The 13,924-nt window shown below is 40.7% G+C and overlaps 1 protein-coding gene across 2 annotated transcripts in view; it reads right to left on the bottom strand.

Moving 5' to 3' along the window:
• HMGCLL1 (3-hydroxy-3-methylglutaryl-CoA lyase like 1) overlaps positions 1-13,924 on the bottom strand; it is a 191,262-nt gene that overhangs the window by 62,791 nt on the left and 114,547 nt on the right. For both annotated transcript variants that reach the window (XM_069564084.1, XM_069564085.1), the window contains 2 exons: positions 9,352-9,415; positions 4,807-4,995 (listed from right to left, as the gene is read on the bottom strand). In XM_069564084.1, the coding sequence (XP_069420185.1) occupies positions 4,807-4,995; positions 9,352-9,415 (253 nt within the window). The remainder of the gene's footprint in view (positions 1-4,806; positions 4,996-9,351; positions 9,416-13,924) is intronic.

The following is a 13,924-nucleotide window of genomic DNA, read 5'->3' as shown; positions in this document are numbered from 1 at the left end:
CCTCTTTTATTTCTTTTTTCCACTTCTTTTTATAAAATATTTTTAACTGGATTCTAATTGCTTTACTATTTATTTTTTTTATGATAACCTACACCTCATTCCACCTGAAAATATTTTTCAACATAATACTGTACTGGAGAAAGAAAACTGTGTAGCAAAAAGCAAACAAATAAAAAACAAAATAAATCATCCTCCCCCCCCAAAAATATTTCCTACTCAAAATGCTTCTGGAGGTACTGAGTTAAACTAAAACATTTTTCTCCATAGCAGGACGGCTCAGAGATTTTATATCTGAATCGAGTATCTAAAATGGTGTCTAATAAAATGAATATTTGTTGAATAAATTAATGATGCATTTTGTAAAACCTCTGTAGGGGTATCTAGTTTGAAACTTTTTATTTTCTTTCTTGCCCACTGATTTCTACCTAGCTCTTTAATAGGTGTTGAATAAATGAACAATATCTAAAGCATGTATTTACAAATGTATACATTTGTACAGCAATGCTTTGTCCTCTAGCTCTTTGAGTAACAAAGGTTATTATTATTGTTACTAATATAGCAGCAGTAGTAATAGTCTTAATTGCAATGATTGTAATAATATGGAGTATTAATCACATGCACTGTTACCAAGACAAATGTTCTAGAAACTCTGTACCTCATCTCAGTTTTGCAAAATCTGAGGATATATAAATCATTTTACACATTCTATAGGTGCAGAACTGAGAAGGGAATTTGGAATCTAAAATATTTTCTTTGAGAATCTCAAGAATCAATTACATGAGGACATATTTGCTGTTTGGAAGCATTCAAATGTGGTTTAGTGAGAGTCAATATGAAGAAAAGAATGTTTTATTGTAAAAATTAGGTAGATGATTTGGTTTTTCTAAAAGAGAATAATAAACATATGGAAAACATCATGAAGAAAGGCACATTAGCTAAATGTATATTAAGCTTAAGAGAAAAAAAAAAGGCAAATTGTATTTCTTTAGGGAAAAGCTAAATATTGCCTGTTCTACTAACTTTGCTACCAATTAACGTGGTTGTGTTATTTGTGGTATTAGAACTCTTTTGTTTTACTCTGTTTCACCCAGTTATGAAGACTCAAATCATTTGAGTGAAGAAAAACAGAGACTGTGCAATTGTTTAGTATTAAGTAGATTAAATAATTTGTTCACTGGTGTTTTACTTAGGTACTTGGGAATATGCAGAAGGGTGAGACTCACTTTTTACATAACAATTAAGACAAGTATATTGGACTATGTGCGTTTCTTCCATTACTGCAATGCTGTGCGTTTTGTCACCTCATTTTCTTGCTCTTTTGGGTCTGGGCAGTTATAAATATCCCCCACTCAAACCTATAGTCTCAATTATTTCTCTATATTAAAGAATATCTGATAATTATGAATTCTTGACTCCCATACAAGCATGTACAGTCTTGTAAGTCTGTTTAAATAATAAAAAAAAAAATACAGTAAAACCTGGGAACCCAAGAAAGATCCCTCTATTACACGATTAGCGTGTGCTTTCCAGACCAAGGGGGGATGTTCCATTTATAACTCTCATTTGTTTCCGACCATCGTGGCCAAGTTTCCACTTACTGCACGTCTCCACGCCATCATCTTAACTTCCAGTTTGGAGCACTGTAAACTGTTTCTCAACCCTTAAATTAAAGCAAATGATATCCACTCCACATGTACCACCAATTTGACTAGAAGCCACTTCAAAGATTTCCATTTTAAAGAATGAAGTACGGCCAGTGCTTCCTGCAGCCAAAGTTTGCTTGCTTCATAATGAAGTGGAACTTTCTCTGATTTCCCTTCTATTTAAACACTGGCAGCTTTTTTTCCTAAGGCATATGTTTTCTCCTCCACTCAAGGTAACCCTAGTTATTGTTGTTGCTGCTGCTTTTACTGGGGAGGAGACAGGATACAGGAAACGGGGAGGGGTCCAGGCTGACTCTGTCTTACTCAGTGCTGCTGGGGGACCAGTACACGTGGGGCTGCAAAGACAGTCCATGTCCAGATGAACACAGACCTCCCAAAACGCTAACAGAGTGTCTCAGCTACACACAGATTCAGAGAGAAAGGAGCGTATACATTTCACACTGTCACTGGCTTATCAACCTGGATGCCAGCGTTGGAAAGGGGACAGCAGCAAAGACAGACTCTCAACTCTAGTGGTGAGCTCCCCGAGCAGGTCTCTGCTTTCTGACCGTTTCCTCAAAAGTTCATTTGAACCGGCTACTCGGGCTGCACAGTGCTTCTTATAGAAGCCGCTCTGACCCTCTCCTCTGCCTGCTTACACAGCGACTCCACGTCAGGCTCCAAGTTCACTTTCCTCACCCTTCGCTTCCCACATGTACTTAGAGCTTGTGCACAGAGTAAAGGGTCAAAACACACAAAGCCCAGTGCTTGAGGACATGCTCCCTACCAACTTGTACAAGAGCAGAGCAGAATATCCACCCCTCCCCGACACACACACATATCCATTCACACACAGATACACGCACACACATACACACACAAGCACATACACACATAGATACCTACACACACAGACATAGACACATGCTTATATACACACTGAGACACACACAGACATCCATACACACAGATTCCAAACAGTTCAGCTTAAATTTAAGATATGTTCCTTCTGACAAGATTTATATTCTTCCTGACACCTACAGGTATTACTAATCCACAGCCACTCATCTGCTCGGGTCTTAAACATTCTGCAGGCAACATGAATTTGAATCCTAAGTCCACATCAGAGCCAACAAGCTAGGAAGCGTAAAGGGAGCTTGTGTATTTCTCCCTTACTCAGAGCCAAGGCCTTGAGAATGACTATGGCTTGCCGCCTTCTCCCTTTGTGAGCTGAGAGTTTTGCTGGTTCATCTTTTTTGACTGAGAATGTGGTATTTGGTGGGGGTCAGATCCTGACCTTTGCTCCCCATCTTGCTTGGGCCAAGCGCTTTTTCTACACCCGCACCCCTTATGGCTGTTATAGGATGGATGGGCAAATGCCCCCAAACTGGAGTTCTCATCTCTTTTCTAAATGGAGACGTTGCAGCTCAATTAACACAGCAAATGTTATAGAGCTCAGCTTCCCCCTGAATAACATTATTAGCTGACTTTCAGCTCCTGGGACATCATCTCCCTCTCCAAGGCCTTTTGCCCGAGTGGTATTTCATCTGCTTGAACATTCTTTCCACACACTGATGCCCCCACCCCCCACACGCCCCTGATTGAGGTTACTTTCTTTTCATTCTTTTTTTTTTTTTTCTGCCGAAACCCCCAGCATGTAAGATCTCAGTTCACAGACCAGGAATTGAACCTCTATCCTTTGCAGCGGGACTATGGAGTCTTAGCCAGTAAACCACCAGGTAAGTCCCTCTTCTCATTCTTTGTATCTGATTTTGAACTCCTCTGATAGGCCTTCCTAACTGTCGCAGTTATAATCGGGCGACAGCAATAGTTCGCACTGGAGCACTTTCAAGAGGCATACACTTTAAATATTAGATGTTTGGGTTTCCAGAATTTCCATTACAGCCCTGGATTCCCTCAAACTAACGTATCACTCATTATGCAATAAATATGGTACATGAATAAAATATAACTCAAAGCATTACCATACAGAGGATATATCCATATATGAAATGAGACACACACACACACACACACACACACACACACACATGCACACACACACACCAGACCTCTCCAGGAACTTGCTGGTGAGGAACACTTAATAAGTTACAGTTGCAGCTGAACACAGAATCCTGAAGCAGTGCCTAGTTCTCTATTGTTTTAGAAACTAGAAAAGAGAAGGAAAATTGTCAAAATTCCCACACCCCGAAGTCCATGGGATATCATTTTTTCTTCTAATTCAATACAGTGTTCCTTGCCTGCTTCCAGAGGATAAATAAGGATTTGTGCACATATGTTACAAAGTCCAAATAAGCCCTTGTGGGGCTTGATCTTCACAGGGTTTTTTTAACTTCTGCCAAACAACTGTGCACTGCAGGACAGTGACATTAAGCTTCAGGCATTGATTTTCAGCCTCACCAAAAAGCTTTCAGGGACTCTTATCTTTAGTTGTCAAAATCTTAGGTTCAAAGAACATCCAGTCAATCTCTTTTTAGTCAAGTTTAAAAAATAACATCGATTTAACAATAAATATTTTAAAATGCAATTTATGTGTTCTTTTCAATTAATACATTAAAAAGAACTGAGGTACCATTAGAATTTAATAAGTAATTCCTAATCCTCCAACTTGCTAAATCTCTTGATTTTGATCAGAATATAGTTGATAAAAACCAGGGGTTCTTTCGAAAGGAGGCTTGCCAACAACAGGAAAACATCTTAAACAAAATAGTCTATTTTTCAGCACCATATTTCCTCATCACAGAGCACCAGATTATCCAAAAGAGCACATGTCACATGATTACAACAGTACGTGCTACTATCTCTGTGCTTTGCACCCTCCACAATGCCATCATTTTTCAGTAAGGCCGAGCACAAGTGAAAGTTGAAAGAAACAGACGTAGCCCTGAGAATATTAATGCTTTTTAAAAGAACAAGTTCAGGGGTCTTACCAAATCAAATGAACTGTAATAAGAGACACCATTGCCCAAAAAAGCATGTGCAAATTGACAAATATTTCCTGAGTGTGTGCTGTGTGTGGACTACTGTTTAAATGTTACAGTCTTAGCAATTTATAAATATTATCTCACTAAAGTTCTTAATACATTTGTAGGCCAAATAAATATACACACCTTTACACACACACACAAATAATACAAAATACCTGAAGGGCCGTGAGGATATTTGCTAAGGCTTGTCCATAGGTGTCATGACAGTGAACAGCAAGAGCCCTGGGTGGGATTTCTTTCATGACACTTTCCAACATCTTCTTCATGCTTCCTGGAGTTCCCACTCCAATTGTATCTCCCAGGGATATCTCATAACAGCCCATGCCATACAGTCTCTTAGACACCTACCAGGAAAAGCAAGCAAGTAAAACAATGGAAATCAATGGACTCAAGTCCCGCTGTTCCTTAGCAAACATAATCTAAAGGTAGACATCACAACTAAGGTCACATGCGTATTCATAGAAAACATATATTTTAGTTTTCTAGTCTTTTTCCTTGCTCGTGAATCCCAAACATTGGATAAAACTTTGAATGACATTTCTGTTGTTGCTCAGTCACTAAGTTGTGTCTGACTCTTTCCAACCCCAGGAACTGCAGCACACCAGGCTTCCTGTCCCTCACTGACTGTCTCCCAGAGTTTGCTCCAACTCATGTCCATTGATATTCCTGTAATTATCTGTTTCTAACATTCAAGTTTGCCTTAGAACCATATCTATCTGTGTAACTGTGTGTTCAATGATAAAATTATAAGTTACAATTTCAATAATGGGAGGCTTATTTTCTCTGCCCTTTAATCTAACAAAAGTATCAGAAATTTACTTTGAAACTATTAATAGTATTCCTCACGCTATTAAACTAGCGGTCAAGTAACTTTGTGATTGATACAGACACTTAATATTTTTGTCTTAAAATTTCTAGCTCATAAACAGATGATCTTGAGCCTAGTAAATGTCAAGTTCCCTTCAAGTCAAACAATAATATTACTTTCAAAGAGAAATATGAATTTGCTTTAAGGTAGCGTGGTATGTTGATAAAGACACAGCTTGTGCAACCACACAGGCCTAGATTTAAACCTCATCTATGGTCCTCATATGATGCTGGGCAGAAGATGAAGTTATTGAAGCCTCAGTTGCTGTTCTGTAAAATATAAACAATAAAATATCTTTATACAGCACATTTTTTAAGCCTTACTGCTTAACTTTTTGAAATCATAGTAATAAGGTGAAGTTAGTGTTGAAATGTTTGGTTGTAAAAATGAAATGAGAATATACAAAAATCACTCTGTGCAAAATCAGGCACCTGGTCACCCCTAAACTTACGCCTTGTGTTTGTCTGCAGGGCCTGCTTTACTCCAGACACTGCCCTGTGCGGTGGTATGACGCAGACGTCCAGGCTCACGGTATCACGGAGTCTGGAGCCAAGTGAGGACAGACCCTAATCAGTTCCACTCGGGAATGTGTAAACACAGCTAAAATAATAATTTTAGAACAAAGAAACAAGATTGTAAGAGTGTGGAGCAAAGGAAATTGACCTAGATCTGTCAAACAGGAAGGGCCTCAGTGCAGCTTGGGATAAAGTCAGCATCAACTTGTTGGAGAGGTGGCGAAGGATGTGAGAAGAATATTCAGGTGAAATTTGAGGCAACTAAAATACCATATATAAAGGGCATTCCAAGTAGGAAGGAAAGTCAAGGGAATTCCCTGTTGGTCCAGTGACTGGGTTCTGTGCTTCCACTGTAGGGAATATAGGCTCAATCCTTGGTCAGGGAACCAAGATCCCACATGCCAGGAGGCAAGGCAGAAAGCAAACAAACAAAAAGGTCAAATGCAAAGGACAGTTGCAACAAGAAAGTAAAAACTGAAGGGCAACAGGGCTCTGTAACGCTGGGGAGGAAGGCGCAGAGCATTCAAAGAGCACACAGCCTTGTAAACCAATCGAGTTTAGGATTTGGGTTGAAGATTCTATCATATGAGCAGTAGAAAACCTTGACTGAATGTGGAGTGGTGGTGATATACTTGGATTGATATTTCAGAAAAGCAGTATTATCAATCAACATCCAAAACAGGTTGAAGGCACTCAGAAGGGCTACCTAGTCCAGATAGAAGACTATTACTGGATGGAAACTTGGATTAAAAAGCATAATGCTGATCCTCCTCTTTCTTCTCCTTTATTTAAGTATATCCATTCAACCGTTAAATATCCGGGTCTTTGGAATCATATAGAAAGCATGTAGGTGACTGAATTTCTCTCTTTGATTCTATCGGGATTTTTTTTTTTCCCCATGTAGATACAGTCATTAATTATACCAAAAGCCTGTCAAATGGTGGAGTTTCTTAATGGCCATGTAAAGAAAAGCGAAGCTGCCACTGAAGTGATTGAAGGAAAATTCTAAGCGTGGAGTCAGGGGAATCCCAGGGTTACAAGAATGGCAGGCAGGAAGGAATGTTACCACCCAAAATTATGCTGAGAAGTCAAGAGAAGGATTGAATAGGATCTCACATTTCTTAGAAGAAAAAAAAATGGAGTACAGTTGCTTTACAATATCGTGTTAGTTTCTGCTGCACAGCAAAATGAATCAGCTCTATTTGTACATATGTCCCCTCTTTGGGGGACTTCCTTCCCCTTTAGTTCATCACAGAACACTGAGATGAGCTCCCTGTACTATATATGCTATATATGAACCAGAAAAATGACACAGATGAACCTATTTGCAAAGCAGAAATACAGACACAGACATAGAGAACAAACCCATGGACACCAAGGGGAATCTCACATTTCTTGATTCCAGTACTAAGTTAACGATCTTACAAAGAGGGATTCCAGCAGCATGAAGGGTCTAGACATCACTGGGGACATGATGAAGAGTTGATGCCGCACAGATAGGTGGGCACCACCGGTGCAGACAGCCCTTTGGAGTGTAGCTGTGGCGGGATGGAGAGGATTGTCGATAACTAGCCAGCCAAGGATGCTGACTGAAGGAAGGAAGTTTTCAGATGGAGCACGCTCAAGTGTCAACGGGAAGGGCTCTGCAGTTGCACACGCAGGGGCGTGAGTGAAGGGGAGGATTCAGCGGAGGGCACACAGTTTGCCAGAGTCCTTTCGGACAGTGAGACCAGGAGCTGGCCCCATCCTGGGGTGGAACAGAAGACCCAGGCAAGGTCGCTGGTCATGAATTCCTGACACTTCTGATCTGCCTGTTCCATGATTCTCTTTGGCAGCACCCCAGGCATTGTGGAGCAGGAGTGAAGAGCCTGAGGCTATGGGAGGTCTGTCCAGAGGCGGCATGAGGCAGAAGGCAGAGAGCAAAGGATAGGCGTATAGGCAGAGTCGGATTTGGGTTTTGCGGAGTCTGAAGTCATATTATTTTGGACATGATTTTTTAAGAAAAGAATATGTAACTGTGAATACAAATTAATAACAGACCCTTGGGAGGGTCTGATGCCAGCAAAGGACTGCAAAATTTAAGTTGTATGCAGATGCAAAATATTATATACATAGGATAAATAAACAACTAGGTCCTACTGTATAGCACAGGGAAGTATGTTCAGTATCTTATAATAAACCATAATGGAAAAGACTATGAAAAGGAATATATATGTATATGTTTAACTGAATAAGTTTGCTGTATAGCAGCGATTAACACAACATGGCAAATAAACTGTACATCAATAATTTTTTTTAATTAAGCTTCATTATTTTATAGTATATTTGCCTCTGCCTCTGGAATAATGGCAACTTGAATCTCAGCAGAAAGAGCTATGGGGTATAACAAGAATAAAAGCATGGAAGCAGCATGGACTCATACACATGTCAAAATAGGCCGGAGACAGCAGAGGGACGCCACCTGGGCAACCAAGAGAAAGTTTAAGGATGTGCGCAAAAACGGCCCTGACATTCCAAAAGAAAGTAGACAGGCCACTCACTATGTTCTACTCACATAAAAACAAAACAGATGTTTTTATTCCCTCTATCTTTGAACATCCAAATCGTTAGACTCAGATGCTAACTCTGGACAGTGATAGCCACTATCTAGGTCTTTAGCATTAAAATACAACTATTAGCTCAGTGATCAAATATGCCTCCCGGTCCACAGTTCTCTTTGGCCTTGTGGTGCAGATGTAACAAACAGCAGGAAAAAGAGCCCACTTTTAAAAAGAGACATCGTTTTACCATGAACCAGAAAATCGAATCGCCAGTCTATGTCTGATGCAGGATACAGCATGCTTGGGGCTGGTGCATGGGGATGACCCAGAGAGATGTTATGGGGAGGGAGGTGGGAGGGGGGTTCATGTTTGGGAACGCATGTAAGAATTAAAGAATTTAAAATTAAAAAAATAAAAAGATTAAAAATTTAAAAAAAAAAACCCTATGCCAGAACACATGGATAAATAAACGAATGGGGAAAAGAAACTCTAACCCTGACCTCACCCCATATGCAAACATTAACTCAAAATGAGTTACAAAATTAATTGTTAGAGCTAAAATTATTAAATTTCTAGAAGAAAGCTTTAAGACAAAATCTTTATTACATTGAGCAAGGCAGATTTCTTAATAGACTCTAAAAGCCACATAAAAGAAAAAAATTCAAAATTGATTAGAACAAAATTAAAAACGTTTTCTCTTTGAAGCACCTTGTTAAGAAAAGCACTGAGAGGGAAAATAAAAATAAAAAAAAAAAGAAAAGCAGACGTATATCTTACTTCTGACACTTTCTGAAGTGTGATGCTTCCTTCATATGGACAGCCCAGGGCACAGGATACGTACCTAAGTTTAAAATACAGAGCCATTTAAATATGTGTCTGGTGGATAAGCTACTTCCTAATTTCCATTGTATAAAAATGAAAAAAAATAGCCAAAGGTTCATCAGAAAAAATTTATTTTACTCTCTTCCTTCATTATTATCTTATTCTCAGACCAAACAAAAACAACTGGAAACATTTTCAATTTACTCATAGTTTTAATTTAAAAATTTTTCTAATTACAATTTGACATGTTATTTGATGGCAGATGGGAATAAGTATTTATCTGTTGGGGTTGCTTACACTATAGTAATAATACAAAAGCAGAAAACACCAGAGAGACATATTTTCATTTTTGTTGTTTTTTTAAAAAATTGTTTTTGGTTGTTCCATGTGGCATGTGGAATCTTAGTTCACTGACCAGGGTATCGAACCCGTGCCCTTTGCAGTAGAAGCATAGAGTCTTAACCACTGGACCACTAAGGGAGTCCTGAGATGTACTGTTTAATTTAAATAACTACATACATTCAACTGTTAAATATCCAGGTCTTTGGACTCATATAGGCAGCAAGTAGATGAACTTGCTGAACTTTTCTCTTCATTTCTGTCTGGATGTTTTGACCTCACCAAGATACAGTCATTAATCACCCCACAACTCTTAGAACTGACCACAACCTCAAACTTCACCTTGCCTCTCTCTCATGGGTCTACCTAAATCATCCCCAAGACAATCAAAGACTGTCTAGTCTGTGTTTAAACGTCTCCAAATAAAGATATTCCATATGTTTCTTCAACCATTTAGTATAAAAAGTCAAGCCTTTCCTGCAAGAATGATATACTTCCATCTGAAAGTATGAAACTTTAGGAAAAGTCTCTTTTTAGCTATTTTCAGCTCAACACCAATCCTGTTTTATTAAAGATTTCTCAGAGACTTCACAACACTGTGAATATAATGCATCATATGCCTGGTCATCAGGAATTAAGCAGTTCACACAAGGGAGAGTGGTGGTGGGGAAGAAGACTGGAGACCCAGTTCTTTGGGGCCAAATATGAAAGGCTTTAGATAGCAAGGTCTTGAATGCTATGCCACGGAGTTAAAACTTTAAGATCACTCAAAATTATTTTGAAACACTTATATGACAAGATCCAATTTGTTTTCCAAAATGAAACTCATCATGAACTCTGGAAGTGGGTGCCACAAAAGGGTGGAGGCAAAAATATGAGCAAAGATGATCCCACATCTCCTTGATTTACATATATATATATATATTTATATAACTGGATCACTTTGCTGTACAGCAGAAATTAACACAACATTTTAAGTCAACTCTACTTGAAATTGTTTTTAAAAAGATGTCAACTGGAAGATATACTACAAACTTCACAACAGGTTTTGGAGTAAAAACATGAAACAGAGATTCAATAATTCAATATATATCCATTGATCCTAAAGATGCAACTGAATTTCAAAAGTATCAATGTGTGAATAAAATTTGGGTTTTTAGAATTAAAATAACTAAGCAGTTCCATAGCCAGGCAATCAATTATGAGGACAGAGGAGGAGAAAAGAGGATAAATTTAAGTAAACTTTGGAAGCTATACTGGACAGGAAATCCATCTCTCCGATCTTTCAATCACGACAATTTAAACTTAATGCCTGAGTGAATTTACAAATTTAATGAAGATATGTGGAAAAGAAAATGTTCTGATGTGAACACAGCCCTGGAGAAGATGGCAGGGGAGGTAAAAGGACACATATTTTCAATTCAGCTACAATGGTGATAATGTGTTGAAAATAGATGTATATTTATTCTGAACCCAAAATATCTAAATATGATTAAAAACGAAAGCCAGGCTCTCTAATTACATCCCCCTAAAGGCAAAAACCATCCTTGTTTTTCCATCCCACTAAAGGCAAAACCAAAGCAAGCAAGAAACAGCAAATGTAAGACAATATAAAACACACGCACACCTCACCTACGTTCTCGTAACTCCAGTGGCGAAGCCTGGCCACAGTTGCCCTTTCATGCCATGCCCCTAACTCTCTCAGGGTACATTTTCACTCACTCAAGCTTCTCCACCAGCCCTGCCCTGGCCTGTGCTTGACCCGGCCCTCATCCTCCACTGCATGCTATCTTCACACATTCTTCTCCACCTTTTTAATAACCTATTCACACATGGGGCTACGTTCTGCAAAGTGAATGCAATGGCTCTCAGCTATGTTCATTAACTGTACTTTAACTCTCTAAAGTAGAAGGTGGCAAGGGAAGGTCCAGAGGCCAAATCTTGCTCATCACTCTCATGCAAACAAAAATTTTATTGGAACAAAGCTATATCCATCTGCTCACCTACATTCCGTGACTATTTTGCATTATAATAACATAATAGTAGCTGCATCAAAAATCATCTGACTCACAAAATCTAAAATATTACTGCTGCTGCTACTGCTGCTAAGTCACTTCAGTCGTGTCTGACACTGTGCAACCCCATAGATGGCGGCCTCCAGGCTCCCCGTGCCTGAGATTCTCCAGGCAAGAATACTGGAGTGGGTTGCCGTTTCCTTCTCCAATGCATGAAAGTGAAAAGTAAAGTAAAGTTGCACAGTCATGTCCGACTCTTAGCTACCCCATGGAGTGCAGCCCACCAGGCTCCTCCATCCATGGGATTTTCCAGGCAAGAGTACTGGAATGGGTTGCCATTACTACCTGGCTCTTAATAGAATAAGCTTGCCAACCGCTGGTAAAAAGTGAGGCATTTTCATGAATGTGAAGAGGCTTCTGTCATGGAGAGAGGCTGCCATATCTGCTTTGGTGGCAGATGTTAGTTTCTAGACTTCTACTCTTTCCAGGCAGTCTACTACAGTGCTTCTCAATCTTGTCTATACAGAATCATCTTAGAGAGCTTAAAAGCAAAACACACTAACGGGTAGGACAAGCCAAACCACTTAAATCAGAAGCTCAGGGGATAGAACTGAACCATCAATATATTAAAATAAAGAATTACTGCACTGCCAAAACTGAAAACCACTCAAGGAGACCTTCAAGACGGCAGAGGAACAGGATGGGGAGACCACCTTCTCCCTCACAAATGTATCAAGAGATCTCCTCAGCATCTGGAATAATTCCCGAAGAACATCTTCTGAATGCTGGCAGAGGACGCCAGACTTCCAGAAAGGCAAACCAATCTGCTCAGAAATGAGGTAGAGAAAAAGATAAAGACGAGAAGGGAGACAGAGGATTAGGGGTTGGGGGCCTGCAACCCCTGGGAGGGAGGTGTGAAGGAGGAAAAGTTTCCACACACCAGGAAATCCCCTCACCCACAGGAGCAGTGGGGAGTTTTCGAAACTCAGAGGGGAGCGCAGCGAGAAAGGTGCTCCGAAGGCAAAATGGAGACTTCACCACAGAGATTATACCAAACAGGACTTCTCCGCTGAGAAGAAGGCTCACAGGCTCGCATTTGCCCACAGCGAAGGGGAGCTGGGTGAAGAGGCTCAGGTCTGGAGGGCCAGTCCTCAGGAGAAGACCGGGGTTGACTGTGAAGATACTCTGAGGGGACTAACATGTCACCACAGAGGCAGATTGGGGAAAATTCTGGAACCGTCAGACAAGCAAAAGGTCATCCCCATGGAAGGCTGTGACATCACGTTCTAACGCTGCGCTCTCATAGGACAAAGGACCCCGCCCTGGTGAATGCCGAAGCAGGGAAAGTGGCTGGAGTCTATAGCCCCAGAGGCAGAGAAGATGGCTCGAGAGCCAGAGGCAGAAGGCAGGGGGCTGCTATAGTCTTGAACTCAAAGACCACAAGCTGTGAGTGGCTGTGGGTCTCTACGCACGTCTTCCTGGGAGACTGAGCAGCTCAGCTAAGCCAAGGTTGTCACAACCAGGGACCAACTCCCCTGGGGAAGTGCACAACCCGCCTAGAACTGTGGCAACCTCCCACAGGCCAACACCATGGAAGCACTCCCCGCACACCCCAGTGGCGTTTGTGGTAACCCTTGGTCTTCTCAGCACAACTGAGCCCTAACAAGCAGCTCCGTTCACCTCCTTGTATCTGGGTGGAGAACGGACCCTGGAGAGAGACTTACAAACAGGGTGGGCCCCAAGCCAAAGTGGAACACCAGGTGCTGCGTGAGCAAATGAAAGAGGGGACACCACCCTGGACATGGCAGGTCCAACAGTTTACACTCCTGCAATTAGCCTGGGTCTGTGCACTTTAGGAGCAACTGTAGAGTCTGACAGCAAGTGCAAGCTGGAGCAAGAGAAGATCTGAGTCTGAGCTGACTCTGAACTGCCCCAACAGGTCCAGAGGCCTTCCTGTACATGCTGGAGGACATGCTGAGTGGACAGCTCAACTGGAGCAGGTCGAAAGGGGAAACACTTGGACATTCCTCTCGCTTACACTCTCTTTATATCCCTCACCTCTTTTCTCCTTTTCTCATATTGTCTTTTTTTAAAAAAAAACTTTACAATATTGCATTGGTTCTGCCATACATCAACATGAATCCTCCACAGGCATACGTGTGTTCCCCATCCTG

The sequence above is a fragment of the Ovis canadensis genome, chromosome 20, assembly GCF_042477335.2.
Source record: "Ovis canadensis isolate MfBH-ARS-UI-01 breed Bighorn chromosome 20, ARS-UI_OviCan_v2, whole genome shotgun sequence".
Classification (NCBI taxonomy): domain Eukaryota; kingdom Metazoa; phylum Chordata; class Mammalia; order Artiodactyla; family Bovidae; genus Ovis; species Ovis canadensis.
The sequence above is the reverse complement of the archived record's forward strand: the minus strand, read 5'-3'. Positions and strand labels throughout refer to the sequence as shown.